The 23,581-nt window shown below is 35.5% G+C and overlaps 1 protein-coding gene across 3 annotated transcripts in view; it reads right to left on the bottom strand.

Moving 5' to 3' along the window:
- Positions 1–1,526: 1,526 nt before the first annotated feature.
- Elk (Eag-like K[+] channel) overlaps positions 1,527–23,581 on the bottom strand; it is a 989,230-nt gene continuing 967,175 nt past the window's right edge. For all 3 annotated transcript variants that reach the window (XM_073956156.1, XM_073956158.1, XM_073956157.1), the window contains exon 16: positions 1,527–3,660. In XM_073956156.1, the coding sequence (XP_073812257.1) occupies positions 2,059–3,660 (1,602 nt within the window). In that variant the 3' untranslated portion in view covers positions 1,527–2,058. The remainder of the gene's footprint in view (positions 3,661–23,581) is intronic.

The raw sequence follows: 23,581 nt of genomic DNA, 5'->3' as shown, positions 1-23,581 counted from the left end.
TGAGGAAACAATTAACTTTCTTCAAAATATATTTTTGCAAATTTTAGCGGATTTTTCGCGCTAAAAAAATTAAAAAGGTGGAAATAAGCAAGTCGGCAACAAAAGCCTGCAACGAAATGTGAGGAAACAATTAACTTTCTTCAAAATATATTTCTGCAAATTTTAGCGGATTTTTCGCGCTAAAAAATTTAAAAAAGGTGGAAATAAGCAAGTCGACAGCGAAATGTGAGGAAACAATTAACTTTCTTCAAAATATAGTTTTGCAAATTTTCGAAGATTCGAAGATACGTCAGATCCTTCCTTGGATAAATACGAACATTTTAATACAAACACGAAACAAATCCGTCAACGTCCTTCTTATTGCAATATTCTGGTTTTCAAACTGTGTTTTATATAGACATATTCTGGAAATCAAACTTGAATCTGTAAATAGAAAAATGGGGTCATCCAATTGTGTTTTCAATGACAAATGTTGACGGCCAATATTTGGACTTTTCATGCAGAAATTGGGACAATCGTAGGTATTTTTATAGAATAAAGAATTTTAGTTATTTCCATAAAGACATGTTGGTGTCCAATACCGGATATTGTCTGATGGAAATTTTGATGCCCAATCGTGGATCTTATCATAAAGAACATTATGAAATTCTGGCAAACAGTCTTTAATTCTTATAAAATTAAATTCTGGCGCCTAAGAATCTGTTTCCGGTCAGTTTGTTGTGTGTCTCTGTTCCTCTGTTCCTATAAAACCTTGGCGCCACTTACCCTTTTCTTCACGTGGTTGCTGTTTCAATAGGTCACTCAACGGAGCCATTGTGCGGAGTGCTTAATGAAGATCTGATTACAATACATGCTAAATTTGAAAGCGCACGAAAATAGCTGATTTTGGCGGTCACCGTTCTAGTACCGATTTATAAACGACGCAAAGTAATAGCTATATTACATTACGTGTATTTCATGTGTATGTTTTGCATTTTTTACATCTACATGTTGTACGCATAGTGTGATGCATATAAAAAATTTCATCTATCAAAATGATGTGTGAACCCATGTGTAACTTTTTCGTTTTAGAGCCCTTCCTATTTTTGTATGTCCAATAAATAGAAAACAGCTGATTTGTTTGTTTTGATGAAAGCAGAAATTTGCAAAATTTGCTGAAAGAAATAATTTCTTAAAGAAACATAAATAAATCGATTAGATAAAGTATTTGTTTACGTTTATAGGTAATGTCGCACAAAAAAACATATACTGGTGTAATAGCAAACATTATAAATCCTATGTAAAATGTCATTTTTCGCACACACAAAGAATTACACGAGGACAAAAAAATTCAAAACATACACATGAAATACACGTAATGTAATATATCTATAAAATGGATCTGTTAAATTATGCTACTTACCTACAGAAGAAATAATTGTGGATGGTCTTACATATGTATATTTTGCATTACATGTAATTGAAGAAATAATGTGTGGTGGAGGCATGTTGAAAAAACTGTATAAAACTGTAATTCACCATTATTATTCATTTAATGAGATTCTGAAGTTTTTGTTAAATTTATTGTAAATAATGTTCATGTTCATTGAATCTGCATTTGCGTATTGAAACATATAAATAAAAGATTACCGGGTTTAGCCCAATTACATTTCTAAGTTTTTAAATATTCTTTAGAAAAATCATAACTTTAACAGTAATAAACTCTTTCAATATTAACATTTCACTGAATAAAAATATAGTAAAGATACATAAAAGAGGTATACATGCTTCGCTTAATTACACATGTTTTTTAAAGATATTTTTATAAGCCGGCAATAAAACACATCCATACATATTTCAATCTACTCTAGTACATCGATATAATATCTAAGTGTAAACAAGCGTATTCGTTAAAATTGGCATTTTCTCGTCACAGAGTGTTTGCAGACGTCTTCGGAGTGAATTGTCGACCACAGTGATATGTTGATTGCATTTCGAGAGTTATTGCTTGTTCTCGGGTTAAATACACTCGTCTTCGTTTGTATGTAGTTTAAATACAAATAGGGATCAAATCATCTCTTATTTTGAAATAGCTTCACGAAGTGATCGCGTTGATGGTAAGGTGCGCAATCCTTTTTCAATGATGTCAGCATCTCCCGCAGAAAATCGATGTATTACAGGATTCGAGGCAGCAATTTCATGCGCACAATTTCGTGGGCACAGCTTTTCTACAGAGTCGTTATTATATTTAAGGTAGCTCAGCGATGGACTATCTTTATTATTTCTATTTGTTAGATACATTTCTTTTTCACACAACCTTTGGTATTTCCCACTTTCAGCGTTCTCTTGCTTTGATTGAAACTGTTGGAATTTGGTTTGGGGAGAAACATGCAGGATTGATTGTGATGAATTCTGGGAGTTGATAGTGGCAATGCTCGACGAGCTGGATATATGACTTTTTTGTTGATGGCATTTTGTATAATCTTGCCCATTCGATTCACTTATTAGATATTGATAAAGTACAGGTGCTGTAGAAATAGCTTCGTCTGTTTCCAAAAGAGCTTCGGTCGAAGCACAACTACTACTATAGTTCATAGTTAAACTAAAGTCTGATCTTTTATCACTTTTATGCAATGGATAAATGTCATCAAAACTAATTCCTGTCTGTTCTTTATTGACAGTCCTTGAACGAACACTTTCAGTCTTCACGTTGCTTTTTATGCCTAACATGTTAAGTACCATATCTGGATTGGCAAATATAAAACGTTCTAATGAACCGTAGTCGATATTTTCAAAATCGGTTTGGCATGCACGAGATGAACGTTGTATTTGATTAGTTGAGGTGGACGTAGACTTTGTAGATTGGGGAACGCATGCCAGTTTATCCATACTCGCTCGGAATGGTTCCTGCATTTCACGCCAAATATCTGGTGGATGTGATGAGCAACGTTGAAGCGCTGAATCATCACTGCTGATCGATGGGCACTTATTATTTGTGGAAACAGTTGCACTTATATTGGGTATTGAACGAGCTGGGGCAAACCTTAAGCTCGTCTGTGAGGTCATCGTTGATAAGGTAATTTCTTGTAATGCTTGAAGAGCATTTCTGACTTCACAGCTTAGTTGAGTCATATCCTGGTGAAGTGTTGTCACTTGGGAATCCAGTCTTTCCAACGAGTGCGGTTTATCATTACTAGCTTCATTGTAATCAATATCATTTTCGTGATAGTCTTCTTCTAATGAAGTTGTGTCAACACTTGATGTCAAATGAACCGAACGTTGACGCTCAACGCGTTCTCGAAGTGTGATCAGAGAACGTCCTCTCTTGTGGTTCTTAAGCAATCGCGGGCTATTAAGCGGTATCAAAGGAGAACGCCCGTGCAGGGGTGACGGAGTAGCAATACTGTGGTGGGGTGAGACGGTGGTACCCGTAGAAACTCCCATATCCGCTTCATCTTCGTTACTTTCACCATCATGCATGTTCTCATCATCTTCACTAATACTGGGCAATGGAAATGAAGGCCCAATATCTGAGTCTTGACATTCATATCCTTCTCGCAGGTTGAACGTCAGATCATGTTGAATGTCGTTTGCAAACTGTTGTTGATATTCTGGATATAATCGTAAGACATCTACCAATCCTCCCATGTGCACACATTTCAAATCACAGTACGTTAAAGCCTGAAATAATAATAAAAATGAAATTATTTTAACATTGCGATTAAAATAAAAAACAATGATGTATAAATTTTAAGCGGCCCATGCACTATCAAATAGCAGATTAACTGCTTATGTATGTGAGTGCTTGATAAGTGTGTAGCAAAGCATTAAATCAGCCTTCAATCTGCAACCGAAATCTTTAAATTTTCCTCTAAAAATGAATGAACTCATTTTTTTTATTTCTTCACAAACACAATGTTCTGTCTCTTCAAAATTGTTTTTTGACAATTTTGAAAATAAAACTGGGTTTAATTTTGAAATACAAAACTATTTTGATCTTCCTCAATCCATAAAATGAAACACATATTCTCATATTTTGAAAAATTTACACATTCTTATACAAATATTGACATCAGAATTTGATAGTCTATGTTTGCAGAAATGTAGATGGTTTTTTTTTTTAATTTTACGAACTGTTGTTGTAAGTTTATTGTTAATAGGAGAGCCACTGATAATAAAGTATTGGTCTCTTCAAAGAAATGTCGAGATTCGTGGGACTTCCAATCAATCTTCGCAAATTTATTACTATAAAGTGAACTAACTAATTCTCAGAACACGAGCGGAGTCAAAATAAAACAGGCGAAAATGAAATTGGGCGTTATGTCCGTTTTCCTAAATTAAGGATTTTACCAGTTCATATAGTAATATTCAGATTTTTTTAGAAATAATTGAATTTAATTATTTATGTAATAAATAAGCTAACTGAAATCATATAAAAATCTCTACAGTTTTTCCTACAATTTGTCGACAAATGGACACAATAGTAATGTATCTTGATCGTTATGTTTTTCTTGTGTTTCCTCGAAACAAGGTTTACAAGCATGCACAACTTTGTAAACCTGTAAAACGTATTTCGTATAAAAACTTTTTCTGAGGGGTTGATTGGCTTTCATTTCATTGGCTTTAATTTTCGGACTCACTGTCATCTGTAGACGATTCGTCTAAAACCACTGGGGAGAGATTGCTTATTGCTTCTCATTTGTAGAAACATCTTGGTAGGTATTTGTTATTTTGAAAGTTTTTTTGTTGTTCTTGTGTGCTTGCGATATTTCTACAACGCCATAAAAAATTGTAAATAAAAAACTGAGTTATAGGGAAAACCTGAAGATGCTGGAAACGATGGAGCAAAAGACATAAACGGTATATTTTAAAAAAAATCGCGCGCGGTTTTGGACGTTATGTCCGTTGGGCGTTATGTCAGGTCGCCGTTTTGGTGTATTTTGAGACCTATAGTAAAATCTTATGGCGGATATTTTTGTGGAATATATGAACCCGCTGCGACCCACCCTTAAAGAAGATTTACAAACTTTATTAAAAAGGAACCAAAAATACTTTCAAAATCCCTATACACGTGTATTCTATTTTTCGGTATGCTTTCATAATTTTCCCGATTTTAACTGTAATTATTTATAGTGTTGTACAGTGTAATAGAAAGAACATTTGTGGCGTTTTTTAATTGAGTAGCTTTTACAATATTGTTTTTTTTTTTCAAAATAGTCTGGCTTAATCCCAATGTTGTTGTTTTAATATTTAAAAACAACTAATTTATTTGTGGAGAAAGTTTGGCATTGTTCGCAAAGGGGTAAGGCAGGGAAGACTAGTTTCGATCTTCGCCCCAGGATCTCATCCGTTCCTTGCTTCTTGTTTGTGGAATATTCTCCACCGAAGTTATTTTTCAATAACTTCTTCAACAAAGAACTGTTTATACCCAAACATCAATCGTCAGCTCGAAGTATAAAGGTGAATAAAGAAAAAAACTTCAATGATAATGTGCTTTTTACATTAGCACGAAAAACGGGTTTTAGGGCTGTTTCGTCATTTATTTGTTAAAACAAGCAACATTTTGCGTCATTTACCATAAAAAAATAAATGACGATAGCTGCGTCAGTTATTTTAAACCCTGCTTTTTCGTCATAACCTACCAAAAAATGCAACTGTTTCTTGATGTCTTTGTTTGTTTGTGTGTGTTGTAGAAAAACAAAAATACTCAAACCTGGGGCTGGATTTTTGTTGTATGAAAATTTGAAATGAAAAATATTTCCTTTATAATTTTTTTCATTTGACAGTTTTCTCCTTTATAAAGGTTTTATTTTCACATTTTCATAGAAACAGAATTGAGCCCCAGGACAAAAGTGTAAATAAATGGTTAAAAAACTTGCAAAAGTTATATTCTTTTTAATTTTGAATTAAGTCGAGTTAGTTGGTAAACATTGGTGTTGTGAAATTCTTATTTTTCCGAATTAAAATTATAATGTGCGTGTGTATTTGTTACTCGTATTGTATCCGTGTGTATGTGTGATTGTGTGTGTAAGCAAATGACGCAAGAAGACAGGTGTAAATACACTTTATTTGTTTCTAGGATTTCGTAAAACGAAATCATTTAATGTGCATATGTAAATTGGACTTAAGTTTTTCTTTGGCAACCTCACACAACCCCGACGAAAGTGTTTGCAAAAACAAGACAAACCTTCTCCACTAATGTGTCGTTGATTTACAACGAAGGCAACATAAGAAAATGTTGGTAGCTAATATCCACTAATAAATCAGTTGTTTTTAAATATTAAAAAAAATTATTAAAAAAGTAATGGGATTCAACCAGACTATTTTGAAAAAAAAAAACAATATTTTCAATAATATTAAGGTAAGTTCACATTAGGCAAACATTTGCCTTACGGAAACTGCGCAGCGTTTCCGCTCAATTGCACAATGTTTTGGGGTAAATTGCAAAATTTTTTGTTGAATATGTAGATTCTTTTACCAGAATAAATAATTTAAATTTTTTTTAGTTATTGCCATTTTAAAAATTGAGTGCATATCCAACTGTCTCAATTCACACTCAGTGAACGAATTTAGGTGAGCGGATTTCTTTGTCTATACGGGGCGGATTTCTTTGTCTATACTTTTATGTATGTTTATATTTCCTAAAGATGCCTTATAGGAGGAAGCTAAAATCTATCAACATTGCTATATCGGAAATATATTTGCTTTAGGCTTCAAATATTTTTTTAATATGTATACATCCAAATGTTATTAATACTGTTTAGGTGATAGCTCAGAAAGGCCGCAGAGAATAGTTGTTGTTTGTGGAGATGAGCAATGGTGATACAATCCCGAGTGTTACCGATAAATAAAAGGAGAGGAAATAAAACACAAAGGTTTTTAGTTGGTATAAATAATAATATTGGTGTGGGTGATTTATTAAGACGAAAAGTGCTGATGACTTTACCTTGTATTGGGTGAGACGCGTTACAATTCGCGAGTAAACCGAGAAGTACTTCCGTACTGGTGACTTATAAGTTTTTGTGTATAAAAACCGAAAGTGAATCAAGGGTGAGGCAATCACTGCTTATTGGAAAGTTCTCACTACGATCCCTGGAGATTTGTAGTGAAAATACCAATAGGGAGTTTCTAACTTAAACATTAGCCGCCAGCCTTGAAACACATAGGGGTGTTTCAACATAAAATGGGTGAACTTAAAATAACTTACAACTAGGAATCCAAGAATGCAAATTCAGTTAGGTGAGCTTTTCCGATTTCAAATTTTCGATTTTTTTTTTAACTCTGGCCTGTAATAAAGCGATAGCCGTTACGTAGCTAATACAAATGGCGAAGGTGAAAATAAATCTTATGTTAACGAGGAGAAACCGATAGAAAATACATCCTGGTGAGAATAATAAAGTATTCACGCTTTTTGGTTGTCTGATGGTGCAGTCATTTGTACGTAATTAATTCGAACGATGGGGAGAAGAGGACATCGGACCAGTTAGGATCCATACGAATACGGTATTTTGTGCAAGAAGTGAACCGAGTATATTTGGGTGAATTCCGTCTAAAAGGATTTTTGGGTAAAAATCAGCTCCGATCAATAGTTCTACGGGTCTACTATCAAAAAAGTGTGGATCAGCTAACCGAATGTTTGGTAAACGATGTGTTATATCGGGATCTATTGAGAAAGATGGAAGATCATCTGATATCCGAGGGAGAATAAATGCTTCTGTTTGAAGTACCAACGAAGAATTGATTCTTGAACCGATTTTCAGAGAACAACTCTTCTGAGTACTAGCTGATACCGTTCCCGTTACTCCTGAAATACGAGCTAGAGAAGAGAGAGTGGGCAAATGTAACCGATTTCTTATGGTGTCTGAGATAAAAGAACCCTCTGATGCTGGATCGATCAGAGCCCGAACTGTATATTCTTTACCATTATGAAGAAGATTCAATATAGCAGTTCCCAGAAGAACACTACGATTCTGTGATGTATGGAAAACTTGTTGATTTGCTATAGTTGGATTGGCACCAGTGGAGGTGGAAGCTATATTGTCATTGTGGTGAAGTACAGAATGGCGAGAAGAAGAAGGTGTAGAATTTGATGAAGGAGTTGAGGGAGGTGAATTAGTAGAACGGTGGAGGAGGGTGTGATGTCTTCCACGACACATATTGCAGTTATGGGCGCTAGTACAAGTTTTAATTGTATGACCCCGTGAAAGACAATTCCAACAACTGCCTTGTTTCTTCACCGTTGAAGATTTTTGGTCAAAGGACAATTGTTTAAACTTTGGACAAGATCGCAAAGAATGAATTTCCGTAGGACATAGAAGACAAATTATCCTGGCTGGTGATTTGAATTTTTTATAAACCGATTTGTTTGTGATTGGTGATTTAAATTCTTTCGAAGAAAACTTTTTATTGGTTTCAGGGCCTTTGATATCACGCAAACAGTCAAGTGTCTGAATTCTTTCAGAAATAAATGAATCCAAGTCTTCCCAAGAAGACAAAGCCGATTTGTCTCTAACACTCTGTTCCCATAGAGTGACAGTTATTCGCGGTAAACGCTGAATACAAATGAAGACTATGATAGGATCCCAATGTACTGTGGTGATATCATATACGGCCATAGCAGATAAACAAATATTTATTCCGCGCTGAAGGGTTTTCAATCCCGAACTAGTTTCACGATCGATGTATGGAAGATCAAAGAGAAGCTTCAAGTGACTATTGACAATAACCCGTTTATTGTCAAACCTATTTTTGAGAGCTGTCCATGCTAAGACGAAGCTACGGTGAGTTAATGGGAACTTAGATACAATTTCTTTAGCTTCGCCGTCTGTCTTTCTAACTAAATGACAGAGTCTCTCAATGTCACTAAGACCAGAATTATTTACATATATCGCGGTGAAAAGGTCTCGGAAAGATGGCCACGACAAGAAATCACCATGAAAGGTTTCTATGTCGCATGGAGGAAGTACAAGGTTATGTACACTATCCGCATTTGGTGAAGAAAAGGTTGAGTCACGAGTATGGAAACTGTTTTGAACGGAAAGAGGATTCACTTGAATGCCGATTTCACGCGAAACATGTGTCGAAGTGCTCAAGTTATTGCTTGGTCGCCATGAAATTCTTCTGCCGAGAGGTTCGAAGCGTTTAATGAGGTTTGAGGGGAGGATTTAGAAGATTCGCGAATTTTTGCTAACTTGCGGTTCATCGTCGATCTACATGATATATACGTCTGATGACACACTTCGTACTTACTGTCTATCGAATCGATGATATCTTTTCCTGGGTCTACCGACGACATTAAATAATCGAGACAAGTATCGAACATTGTTTGGACCTTGGACCATAGCTTGTCAATTTCTGCGCTACGGAACTCCAATTCATACTCGTCTAACTGATCATCCCGCATTTGGTTGAAATGGGAATCGAATTTGATCAAAGCATCCGATGCTCTGATAAAGAGATCTAAAGGTGTGACCGGCATTGTACAGAATTTCTTTGTAGAGAATTTGTCCGACAAATTTCCACGAATTAATAGGAATAGTTCAGAAAAAGACCAGATATACACAGATAGTTGCAAAAATTCAATAGAATTTATTATTTTTGCTATAGGTGTAGGGTGAACAAATTGGTAAAATTTCAAAACTGGTTTATTTTGCGGAAAAGGAAACACAAATAAACCAAATGTCCGAAAAATTAAACGAATTCCCGCGAATCTGTTCAAAAATTGCAAAAAAAAAACAACAAATTTTCAAAAAAAAAAAAAAACTGCAAAAAATCAATTGAATTTATTGTTTTAGCAGCGAGGTGTAGGGTGAATCAATGACTGAATGTCCAAAATCGATTAATTATTGTGAAATGGGAAAACACAAATGGCCAAAATATCGAAAACCGAATAATTTGGGAATTTTCCTTGTGAAAAATTAAAATTTTAAATTCCAAAGGGACCGAATGTAGGGTGCACTACTTCAGAACAACCAAAAAAGCAAAAAACCGCAACCGAAAATTCAAATATGTTAATAAAGGTGATTTTAGTATAAAAAATATAAATTTATATTGAATAATTGAATAAATATATAAGTTAACGTAAGTTAACGTATGTTAATAATTATTAACTCTAATTATTTAGCCCTACCTCGTAGTAATAACACGCGCAGACAATTCGCGCATCATATTTCATCACGCCACTACCTGGTCGTTGAAATGCTGATGCGCTTATTAGTGGTGCGGGTATTCGACCAGTAAATATTCATTTTTGCTGGAAGAATGCAAGGTAAGCATTTTCACACACTTCTGTCAAATTATATTAAACCACAAAATGAAAGAATAAAATCAGATTGTATTTACACGTCCACATAAGTGGACAGCAATCCCGAAAAATCGTTGTTTTACTAATTCAACATATCACCATAGGTGATAAGCGGTAAAAACGTTAACTGGCGCCCAACAGTGAGATTTTATGAAGAAATCGCAAAAACCAAAGTGAACATCGTTTATAAGATTTTGTAAAAAATCGGAAAAGAAGGTGTAAATCGGTTATAAGATTTTATAAAAAAAATCTCGGAAAATAAATTAAGTCTAAGTGTGGAAAACTAAAAAATAAGATTTCATAGAAATCGACTAAACAGAGTGAAACACGAACGACAATATAATAAACCAAAAGAATTTTAAGTCTAGTGTGGAAAACTAAAAAATAAGATTTCATAGAAATCGACTAAACAGAGTGAAACACGAACGACAATATAATAAACCAAAAGAATTTTAAGTCTAGTGTGGAAAACTAAAAAATAAGATTTCATAGAAATCGACTAAACAGAGTGAAACACAAAAGACAATATAATTAATCAAAAAGAATTTTAAATCTAGTGTGGAAAACTAAAAAATAAGATTTCATAGAAATCGACTAAACAGAGTGAAACACAAAAGACAATATAATAAACCAAAAAGAATTTTAAGTCTCGTGTGGAAAACTAAATGATAAGATTTCATAGAAATCGACTAAACAGAGTGAAACACGAAAGACAAAGTAATACACCAACAAAAGTGTTATTTTTTTTGGAGATTTTTTTACTAAAAAAAAATCTTAACTAAAACAAAAATCAAATAAAAGAAAAGTCGGTCGGACTTTCAAAATAAAGTCGGACAGACTTTAAAGAGAAAAGCCGGACGGGCTTTAAGGTAAAGTCGGACGGACTTTAAACAAAACCGGGAGATATCAACTCAACAAAGCAGATACTATCAACTCAACAAAGCAGATACTATCAACTCAACAAAGCAGACACTATCAACTCAACAAAGCAGATAATATGATGAAATTAATGTAAGTACCACTTCATTTTCAAGAAACCGGCATTATTAAGTTATTTGTCTCAAACAAAAGATACTTATTTTTATTGTTTGTTAAAAAAAGACTCAATAAAAGTTGAACTGAAATTGGAAATCTGATAAATTTAAATTTGGCTTAAATAGAAAAAAAATGGCTACTAGAGACGAAATCATAGGGTTAGTCACGGCTACTGTCGATGTTATGACAGAGGAACTTAAGGCTCAACTAAATATTATAGCGAGCCAACTTCAACAGTTGCAAATAAAAAAAGTAGAGACATACGAGCCAGTTTCATTAGGCGGTGCTACGGGAACGTCATTAGATTTGATTAAATCTCTCCCAGAATTTAAAGGGGACCTAGCAGCTTACCCTGCCTGGCGAGAAGCCGCCCATTTTGCCATTAGCTACTACCAAGAGAATACTGAACCGTACTACATAGCCATGGGTATATTTCGAAATAAAATAGTTGGAACGGCAAACGACAAGTTATCTGCCTTCAACACTATTTTAAATTTTAAAGCGATAATCGCTCGCCTTGATCAGTGTTTTGCTGATAAGAGATCGGTCCAGGTTTTAGAGAATGAACTGAGCATTTTAAGACAAGGTAAACTGTCAATTAATGAATTTTATGATGAAGTTGATAAACACCTGACATTAATAATAAATAAAAATAAAATGACTTACTCCAACAATGAGGAGGTAAGCAAAGCTTTAAATGAGAGGGTCAGAGAAAATGCTCTTAGAGTATTCATATCGGGACTAAGAAAGCCACTTAGTGATATCTTGTTCTCGACAAAACCCGTAGATTTGCCAACTGCATTGGCAACAGCTCAGGAGTTAGAGTCGGACAATCGCAGACAGGAGTTTGCGAGAGTTTTCGCGGAGGGCAGCATTGCGAACAAGTCGAAACCTAGTTATTCGCAGAATAGTCATCCAACTTTCCGGCGCACAGCGCCAAATGCTCATAGATCTGAGACAAATAAACAAGATATCGTACAGATGGAAGTGGACCCAGGGTCATCAATGTTTAGACGTCCCACTGCTTTTAATTCAAATAACAACCGCAATGCGTATCAAAATAATACAAAGCGGGAGCGGGAAGTGGATTCTGGAAGAAGTGCGCCTCTCCAGAAACAGCAGAGAGTAAATCATATTAATGCGGAGGAAGAATCAGAGGACTCAACCTTTGAGGAGGATTTCCCTCAGGATGAGGACGTCGAAGATCATGTTGTGGAAGAGTTGTATTTTTTAGAGTAAAACCGCTCCTACCTTTTATAATAAAGACTATAAACGGAAGGGAGCTAAAATTGCTAATAGACACTGGTTCATCAAAAAATTTCATTAAACCATTAGACGGACAAATTAATGCAGTACATTTGAGTAAACCCTTTAATGTCAAAACACTAAATGGCACGAATACCATCGAAAAAAAAATACACTATGGTTTTATTCGGACATATCACGACATTTTATTTGATTGACACACTAAAGACTTTTGACGGAATAATAGGATATGAGTTTTTGAAGCAAATCAATTGCAAATTGGACACTGGAAACGACACTCTGACATATGACAAAAATAAAACAGCTATATCAAAAAATTGTGAGCAAATAAACTTTCACGCTGTAGATCAGGAATCCGTACCTGACTCTGTGGTGGAGGATTTTAGCAGGGTTATTAGGGCTAATGCCAATGCCTTTGCAGATCCAAACCGGGCACTACCCTACAACACAAGCGTTGAAGCAACCATAAAAACAAAAACCGAAGAACCAATTTACTCGAGATCCTATCCATACCCAGTACAAATGGCGGATTTCGTAAACAAAGAAATTGAATCGCTTCTAAGCGATGGAATTATTAGGAAATCATTTTCCGCATATAATTCCCCGGTACTGGTTGTGAGAAAAAAGGGTACCGACGACAATGGGAACCCTAACCACAGTTTAGTGATTGACTTCAGGAAACTAAATGAACAAACTGACAACGACAAATATCCCATGCCTGAAATTCCGGCATTACTATCTACGTTAGGAAGATCGTCGTACTTCACGACACTAGATCTTAAATCAGGATACCACCAGATTCGACTAGCTGAACGCGACAGAAGTAAAACAGCGTTTAGTGTCAATAACGGCAAATATGAATTTTGTAGACTACCATTTGGTCTAAAAAATGCGCCGAGTATTTTTCAGCGCACGATAGATGATATATTGCGAGAACATATTGGGAAAATATGTCAAGTTTATATGGACGACATTATTATTTTCTCACCTGATGAAAGGAGTCATTTAGAACATATTAACATAATAATGAAAAAAATTAGTGAAGCAGGAATGAGGATATCTGCTTCGAAATCTAAATTCTTTAGACAAGAAGTAGAGTTTCTCGGTTACATTGTAACCAGGGAAGGAATCAGGACATGTCCAGATAAAGTTAGAGCTATTAAGGAATTTCCAAAACCTGAAAATTTGAAAAGCCTCCGATCGTTCTTAGGCCTTTCAGGTTTCTATAGGAGATTTATAAAGGATTATGCAGTTATTGCTAAACCTCTAACTAGATTGTTAGAGGGCGAAAATGGTAACATCTCGGCGAAGAAATCGAAGGGTGTAAGAATAGATTTGAAAGAAGATGCATTAGCAGCATTCGAAAAATTAAAACAAATTCTTTCATCAGAAGATGTTATTCTAGCATATCCTGACTTTGAAAAGAAGTTCGAACTAACAACGGACGCTTCTGCAATCGCTCTTGGAGCAGTTTTAGCACAAGATGGTAGACCAATAACCATGATATCTAGGACTTTGTCTGCAACCGAAGCAAACTATGCTGCAAACGAACGAGAGTTACTCGCAATCGTCTGGGCATTGAAAGATTTAAGGCATTACCTACACGGTGTCTCAAAAGTTCATATTTTCACAGATCACCAACCATTGACATTTTCTATGTCAGATAAGAATCCGAACTCAAAAATGAAAAGATGGCGATCTTTTATAGAAGAATTTTCCCCGAAATTTTTCTATAAACCTGGCAAAGAGAATGTTGTCGCGGACGCACTCTCCAGGCAGTACGTAAACCATACTCAAGACGAGTCGGATGATGGAACAGCTCACAGCGAAATTTCTTTATCGCAAGTTATAACTTCTGTTAAATACCCAGTAAACCAATATAAAACGCAGATAATATTATCTAAGGAGCAGTCAGCCTCTAAGACAAGAAAGATTTTATTCCAGCGTTTTTTAAGACATACCATAACATATGATACTGTGGAAAATTTGATAACTCTTCTCTTGGAAATCATTAATCCAGGGACGGTAAATGCAATTTGTTGTGACCTTTCAGTTCTTGCTGAAATACAGAATTGCATAAAGACCAAATTTCCATCAGCTAAATTCATTCATACAGAAAAACTGGTCATGGATGTTATCCGGGAAGATGATCAATGGGATATAATAACGACAGAACATAATCGGGCACACCGATCGTTACAAGAAAATTATAAAAACAAATTATTAATGAATATTATTTTCCGGGAATAAAGAAAATGTTAAAAATGGTGATAGCTAATTGTAAGATTTGCAAAGAAAATAAATACCAGAGAAAACCGGAAAATACAGTAATATCCCCTACTCCAATACCTGAATATCCTGGTCATATCCTGCACATTGACATACTAATAACAAATAAAAGTAATTTTTTGACAGCAATAGACAAATTTTCGAAATTTGCGATTATTGTCCCAATTGCATCCAGGAATGCAATCGATATCAAAACGGCTCTTTCCCAAATACTAAACAGATTTGGAAACGTGAGACTTATTGTATCGGACAATGAGAAATCGTTCAAATCAAGTCTAATTGGTACCTTTCTCAGAGACTATTACGGTGCGGAACAACATTTTGTACCTCCAATGCACAGTCAGAGTAATGGCCAAGTTGAAAGATTCCACTCCACTTTATTAGAAATTGCCAGATGTGTTAAAGCACAGCAAAATGTAGAAGATACAGTCGAACTGCTGCTTTTGTCCACATTTAAATACAACAATACCATCCACTCTGTAACAGGAAGAAAACCAATAGACATTATTAACTTAATTCCTAACAAAAATCTAGAAGAAATTAAAGGAAAATTGAACGTTGCTCAGGAAAAAACTCTAAGGATTCATAACGAAAACGCCTCGTTTAAAGTTTACCATCCAGGTGAAAAAGTGTTCGTTAGGAGAAATCGTAGGCTTGGGAATAAATTTGATAAATGGTACGTCGAAGGGACAATTGAACAAGACCTAGGCTCGACAGTGTTGATTAATGGAAGAAAAGTTCATAAAAGTAATTTACGGTAATTTTTTTTTTTTTTTTTAATTTTTTTTTTCTTCTCTACTAGACTTCTAATGACATGGACAATACTGACATCGGAAACAATACTGGACTACACGGACTCTTACTTCATAGCTGTAAAAGATGGAGACGTAGCAATTTATAATGACCACAAATACATTCTGCACAGGACAAATTTAACGGAGTACGAAACGATTTTGGAAGAAACAAATGGGTTATTAAAAAATTTTTCAGACAGAAGGGAAATTGACTTTGTAACGGACCAGATGAGACAGATCCAGCGGTTGCTGCGAACACTATCGGTACATGGCCGACACGCACGCTCACTGGATTTTATAGGATCAACTCTTAAGTTCATAGCCGGAACACCAGACCGTGCTGACTTTGAGTTACTAACAACAGAAGACAATATGATTATACGTGACATCAATAAACAGACAATTATCAACTCGGCCCTTCAAGACAAAATCAACGAACTGACGGAAAGAATAAACGAACTGCAAAAACTATCCAGGACATCCAATTCCATTAATGTTGATGAGCTAGTATTTCTTGAACTTTTGAGTGCCAGGAATAGCGAAATTATTTTCTTTTTGAGCCAAATGTCTTTATCAATAACTCTCGCTAAGGCTAACATTGTAAATCCTATTATACTTGACAATGCCGAAGTAAGTTATATTCTCGAGAATGGAATGGTACCGTTAAGTATAAATAATCTACTTAAGGCTAGTGATGTAAGCATTTACGAAAGTAATAACACTATTTACTACACTATTAAGTTGCCCCTAATTGAGCGAAAATGTAATTTTGTAAGAATTTTTCCAGTCATTCACAACAACACTATTATCCAACTAAGTGTAAAGACCTCAGCGGATTGTAACAAACAACATATCCCTGTAACTGATTGTATAAATGTGGGGAACACAAATATTTGCAAAAGTATAGATAACGAATGTCTATCTCAAATTTTAAATTCGAATTTTGCAACTTGCCCTACTGAGCCTGCTGATAACATTCCGCAAATTCAAATGATATCAGAGGGTTCAATATTACTGAATAATGTTACAAATACTAAAGTGGTTGATATAAAACCAATGATGATTGAGGGAACCGCGTTAATACGCTTTGCAGAGAATGTTACTATAAATAACACTGTTTATCTTAACAAACGTCGTCAAATTGATTTTACTGAGCCACACCCACCAACAATTTTAAATATAACAACATCAGCTCACAACGTAAATCTTTCTTTGCCGTATCTTCATAGAATTTATTTGGATAATACTAATTTACTGCAAATAATAGAAGTTAAGATATCACACCATAAACTGTTATTCATACTTACTTTAATTTTCGTTTTATCAATTACTATTGGAATTTTCTGTTATAAATTAATTAAGAAGCAAAAACCAATTGACATAGACGACATTGTTAAGAAAATACAAAGTCGGAGTAGAGACTCTCCGATTTCAAACGGGGGGGCAGTTAACGTAAGTTAACGTATGTTAATAATTATTAACTCTAATTATTTAGCCCTACCTCGTAGTAATAACACGCGCAGACAATTCGCGCATCATATTTCATCACGCCACTACCTGGTCGTTGAAATGCTGATGCGCTTATTAGTGGTGCGGGTATTCGACCAGTAAATATTCATTTTTGCTGGAAGAATGCAAGGTAAGCATTTTCACACACTTCTGTCAAATTATATTAAACCACAAAATGAAAGAATAAAATCAGATTGTATTTACACGTCCACATAAGTGGACAGCAATCCCGAAAAATCGTTGTTTTACTAATTCAACATATCACCATAGGTGATAAGCGGTAAAAACGTTAACTTATATGTTATATTTACTAAAAATATAAATATATAATGCCGATTGTAGGGTGTACGATGTCCAAAAAACCGTTTATACCGAATACCGATTATTTTTCAAAAATATGCAAATATTTATTTTTCCGAAAAAAATGTTAAAAAATAATATATATAAAAAATAATTTTTGCACATGTGACCCACTGTAGCAGTAGAAATAACGAATATGTACAATAAAACGCAGTAGACGTATGCTGGTATGTACTGGTAGGTAAGCAGGTAGGGAGACCACAACGTATTGGCTTGAAGAAATGCAAAAAGGCGGGTAATTTGTAATACGTTTGTTGTTGCAATTCTCACTAAAGGGCTCTCCCTTTGGAATTATGGACGTAGGGATAGTGAGAAAAAACCGAACTAAATAAAACAACAACACGTATTGGCGATCACTACACTTGTTGGCGAATAATAGAGAAACACAGTATGCCGTATATTAGATTATTGGATTTAAAAAATAAACGACATTGTGCATGTATTTTAAAGGGAATGCAACCGTATTTTGGTGAGAATTTTTATTAAATGATTTAGTGTGTGGACTGTATGAAGATTTTAACCGTATTTGATTGTAATTACCGACCGATAGGGTGAATAAAAGTCGATCAATAGGTATACCGAAATATTTTTTATGCGAAAAGAGATAAAAATTTAACACTCGCGATTTGCTCACTTATGGAAAACACTGAATTTACATACCTGGTATGTGTTTTGATGAAATATGTGTTGATGGTGATAATGTATGATGGTTTGATGATGAGGATGGTGGTGAGGGGTGATTGGGGAATCTTTTGTGTGGTGAAGAAGAGAACAAAAACTCCGATTAGCACAAACAACACCGTGTAAGTTGTCCACTGATCCGAAGATTGTATGAAATGTTTAGGTGGACAACAACAAAATCCAAAGGAACTTATCCGGCTCGACTGGACCAAATGTTTAGGTGATAGCTCAGAAAGGCCGCAGAAAATAATTGTTGTTTGTGGAGATGAGCAATGGTGATAAAAACCCGAGTGTTACCGATAAATAAAAGGAGAGGAAATAAAACACAAAGGTTTTTAGTTGGTACAAATAATAATATTGGTGTGGGTGATTTATTAAGGCGAAAAGTGCTGATGACTTTACCTTGTATTGGGTGAGACGCGTTACAATTCGCGAGTAAACCGAGAAGTACTTCCGTTCTGGTGAAGAGATGACTTATAAGTGTTTTGTGTATAAAAACCGAAAGTGAATCAAGGCTGAGGCAATCACAGCTTATTGGAAAGTTCTCACTACGATCCGAACTGAGCGAATACAGTTCCAGGGAGAAATTGCAGAGAAATTCCACTACCAAGAGAGTACTCTCTACGATCCGCGCTGAGCGAACATAGTCTCTAAGAAAATTTGTAGGGCAATGATTGGAAATATCACCCTACGGTCCGCCGTAAGCGAACATAGTTTCTCAGAGGGTTTGTAGAGAACACATAAGGAAGGGAGGCCTCTCTGCGATCCGAACTAGGCGAACAAAGGCTCCCTGGAGATTTGTAGTGAAAATACCAATAGAGAGTTTCTAACTTAAACATTAGCCGCCAGCCTTGAAACACATAGGGTTGTTTCAACATAAAATGGGTGAACTTAAAGTAACTTACAACTAGGAATCCAAATATGTAAATTCAGTTAGGTGAGCTTTTACGATTTCAAATTTTCGATTTTTTTTTAATTCTGGCCTGTAATAAAGCGATAGCCGTTACGTAGCTAATAAAAATGGCGAAGGTGAAAATAAATCTTATGTTAACGAGGAGAAACCGATAGAAAATACATCCTGGTGAGAATAATAAAGTATTCACGGTTTTTGGTTGTCTGATGGTGCAGTCATTTGTACGTAATTAATTCGAATGATGGGGAGAAGAGGACATCGGACCAGTTGGGATCCATCCGAATACCGTATTTTGTGCAAGAAGTGAACCGAGTATATTTGGGTGAATTCCGTCTAAAAGGATTTTTGGGTATAAATCAGCTCCGATCAATAGTTCTACGGGTCTACTATCAAAAAAGTGTGGATCAGCTAACCGAATGTTTTGTAAAAGATGTGTTATATCGGGATCTATTGAGAAAGATGGAAGATCACCCGATATCCGAGGGAGAATAAATGCTTCTGTTTGAAGTACCAACGAAGAATTGATTCTTGAACCGATTTTCAGAGAACAACTCTTCTGAGTACTAGCTGATACCGTTCCCGTTACTCCTGAAATACGAGCTAGAGAAGAGAGAGTGGGCAAATGTAACCGATTTCTTATGGTGTCTGAGATAAAAGAACCCTCTGATGCTGGATCGATCAGAGCCCGAACTGTATATTCTTTACCATTATGAAGAAGATTCACTATAGCAGTTCCCAGAAGAACACTACGATTCTGTGATGTATGGAAAACTTGTTGATTTGCTATAGTTGGATTGGCACCAGTGGAGGTGGAAGCTATATTGTCATTGTGGTGAAGTACAGAATGGCGAGAAGAAGAAGGTGTAGAATTTGATGAAGGAGTTGAGGGAGGTGAATTAGTAGAACGGTGGAGGAGGGTGTGATGTCTTCCACGACACATATTGCAGTTATGGGCGCTTTTTTTTCTAACTAAATGACAGAGTCTCTCAATGTCACTAAGACCAGAATTATTTACATATATCGCGGTGAAAAGGTCTCGGAAAGATGGCCACGACAAGAAATCACCATGAAAGGTTTCTATGTCGCATGGAGGAAGTACAAGGTTATGTACACTATCCGGATTTGGTGAAGACAAGGTTGAGTCACGAGTATGAAAACTGTTTTGAACGGAAAGAGGATTCACTTGAATGCCGATTTCACGCGAAGCATGTGTCGAAGTGCTCAAGTTATTTGCTTGGTCGCCATGAAATTCTTCTGCCGAGAGGTCCGAACCGTTTAATGAGGTTTGAGGGGAGGATTTAGAAGATTGGCGAATTTTTGCTAACTTGCGGTTCATCGTCGATCTACATGATATATACGTCTGATGACACACTTCGTACTTACTATCTATCGAATCGATGATATCTTTTCCTGGGTCTACCGACGACATTAAATAATCGAGACAAGTATCGAACATTGTTTGGACCTTGGACCATAGCTTGTCAATTTCTGCGCTACGGAACTCCAATTCATACTCGTCTAACTGATCATCCCGCATTTGGTTGAAATGGGAATCGAATTTGATCAAAGCATCCGATGCTCTGATAAAGAGATCTAAAGGTGTGACCGGCATTGTACAGAATTTCTTTGTAGAGAATTTGTCCGACAAATTTCCACGAATTAGTAGGAATAGTTCAGAAAAAGACCAGATATACACAGATAGTTGCAAAAATTCAATAGAATTTATTATTTTTGCTATAGGTGTAGGGTGAACAAATTGGTAAAATGTCAAAACTGGTTTATTTTGCGGAAAAGGAAACACAAATAAAACAAATGTCCGAAAAATTAAACGAATTCCCGCGAATCTGTTCAAAAATTGCAAAAAAAACAACAAATTTTCAAAAAAAAAAAAAACTGCAAAAAATCAATTGAATTTATTGTTTTAGCAGCGAGGTGTAGGGTGAATCAATGACTGAATGTCCAAAATCGATTAATTATTGTGAAATGGGAAAACACAAATGGCCAAAATATCGAAAACCGAATAATTTGGGAATTTTCCTTGTGAAAAATTAAAATTTTGAATTCCAAAGGGACCGAATGTAGGGTGCACTACTTCAGAACAACCAAAAAAGCAAAAAACCGCAACCGAAAATTCAAATATGTTAATAAAGGTGATTTTAGTATAAAAATATAAATTTATATTGAATATTTGAATAAATATATATGTTATATTTACTAAAAATATAAATATATAATGCCGATTGTAGGGTGTACGATGTCCAAAAAACCGTTTATACCGAATACCGATTATTTTTCAAAAATATGCAAATATTTATTTTTCCGAAAAAAATGTTAAAAATAAAATATATATAAAAAATAATTTTTGCACCTGTGACCCACTGTAGCAGTAGAAATAACGAATATGTACAATAAAACGAAAGTACACACAACGTCGATGCCGCAGTAGACGTATGCTGGTATGTACTGGTAGGTAAGCAGGTAGGGAGACCACAACGTATTGGCTTGAAGAAATGCAAAAAGGCGGGTAATTTGTAATACGTTTGTTGTTGCAATTCTCACTAAAGGGCTCTCCCTTTGGAATTATGGACGTAGGGATAGTGAGAAAAAACCGAACTAAATAAAACAACAACACATATTGGCGATCACTACACTTGTTGGCGAATAATAGAGAAACACAGTATGCCGTATATTAGATTATTGGATTTAAAAAATAAACGACATTTTGCATGTATTTTAAAGGGAATGCAGCCGTATTTTGGTGAGAATTTTTATTAAATGATTTAGTGTGTGGACTGTATGAAGATTTTAACCGTATTTGATTGTAATTACCGACCGATAGGGTGAATAAAAGTCGATCAATAGGTATACCGAAATATTTTTTATGCGAAAAGAGATAAAAATTTAACACTCGCGATTTGCTCACTTATGGAAAACACTGAATTTACATACCTGGTATGTGTTTTGATGAAATATGTGTTGATGGTGATAATGTATGATGGTTTGATGATGAGGATGGTGGTGGGGGGTGATTGGGGAATCTTTTGTGTGGTGAAGAAGAGAACAAAAACTCCGATTAGCACAAACAACACCGTGTAAGTTGTCCACTGATCCGAAGATTGTATGAAATGTTTAGGTGGACAACAACAAAATCCAAAGGAACTTATCCGGCTCGACTGGACCAAATGTTTAGGTGATAGCTCAGAAAGGCCGCAGAAATTAATTGTTGTTTGTGGAGATGAGCAATGGTGATAAAAACCCGAGTGTTACCGATAAATAAAAGGAGAGGAAATAAAACACAAAGGTTTTTAGTTGGTACAAATAATAATATTGGTGTGGGTGATTTATTAAGGCGAAAAGTGCTGATGACTTTACCTTGTATTGGGTGAGACGCGTTACAATTCGCGAGTAAACCGAGAAGTACTTCCGTTCTGGTGAAGAGATGACTTATAAGTGTTTTGTGTATAAAAACCGAAAGTGAATCAAGGCTGAGGCAATCACTGCTTATTGGAAAGTTCTCACTACGATCCGAACTGAGCGAATACAGTTCCAGGGAGAAATTGCAGAGAAATTCCACTACCAAGAGAGTACTCTCTACGATCCGCGCTGAGCGAACATAGTCGCTAAGAAAATTTGTAGGGCAATGATTGGAAATATCACCCTACGGTCCGCCGTAAGCGAACATAGTTTCTCAGAGGGTTTGTAGAGAACACATAAGGACGGGAGGCCTCTCTGCGATCCGAACTAGGCGAACAAAGGCTCCCTGGAGATTTGTAGTGAAAATACCAATAGAGAGTTTCTAACTTAAACATTAGCCGCCAGCCTTGAAACACATAGGGTTGTTTCAACATAAAATGGGTGAACTTAAAGTAACTTACAACTAGGAATCCAAATATGCAAATTCAGTTAGGTGAGCTTTTACGATTTCAAATTTTCGATTTTTTTTAATTCTGGCCTGTAATAAAGCGATAGCCGTTACGTAGCTAATAAAAATGGCGAAGGTGAAAATAAATCTTATGTTAACGAGGAGAAACCGATAGAAAATACATCCTGGTGAGAATAATAAAGTATTCACGGTTTTCGGTTGTCTGATGGTGCAGTCATTTGTACGTAATTAATTCGAATTATGGGGAGAAGAGGACATCGGACCAGTTGGGATCCATCCGAATACCGTATTTTGTGCAAGAAGTGAACCGAGTATATTTGGGTGAATTCCGTCTAAAAGGATTTTTGGGTATAAATCAGCTCCGATCAATAGTTCTACGGGTCTACTATCAAAAAAGTGTGGATCAGCTAACCGAATGTTTTGTAAAAGATGTGTTATATCGGGATCTATTGAGAAAGATGGAAGATCATCCGATATCCGAGGGAGAATAAATGCTTCTGTTTGAAGTACCAACGAAGAATTGATTCTTGAACCGATTTTCAGAGAACAACTCTTCTGAGTACTAGCTG

The sequence above is a fragment of the Musca autumnalis genome, unplaced genomic scaffold (assembly GCF_047663935.1).
Source record: "Musca autumnalis isolate F117 unplaced genomic scaffold, ASM4766393v1 scaffold_5, whole genome shotgun sequence".
Taxonomy (NCBI): Eukaryota; Metazoa; Arthropoda; class Insecta; order Diptera; family Muscidae; genus Musca; species Musca autumnalis.
Note: the sequence above shows the minus strand (reverse complement) of the source record. Positions and strands in the feature narration are given on the sequence as shown.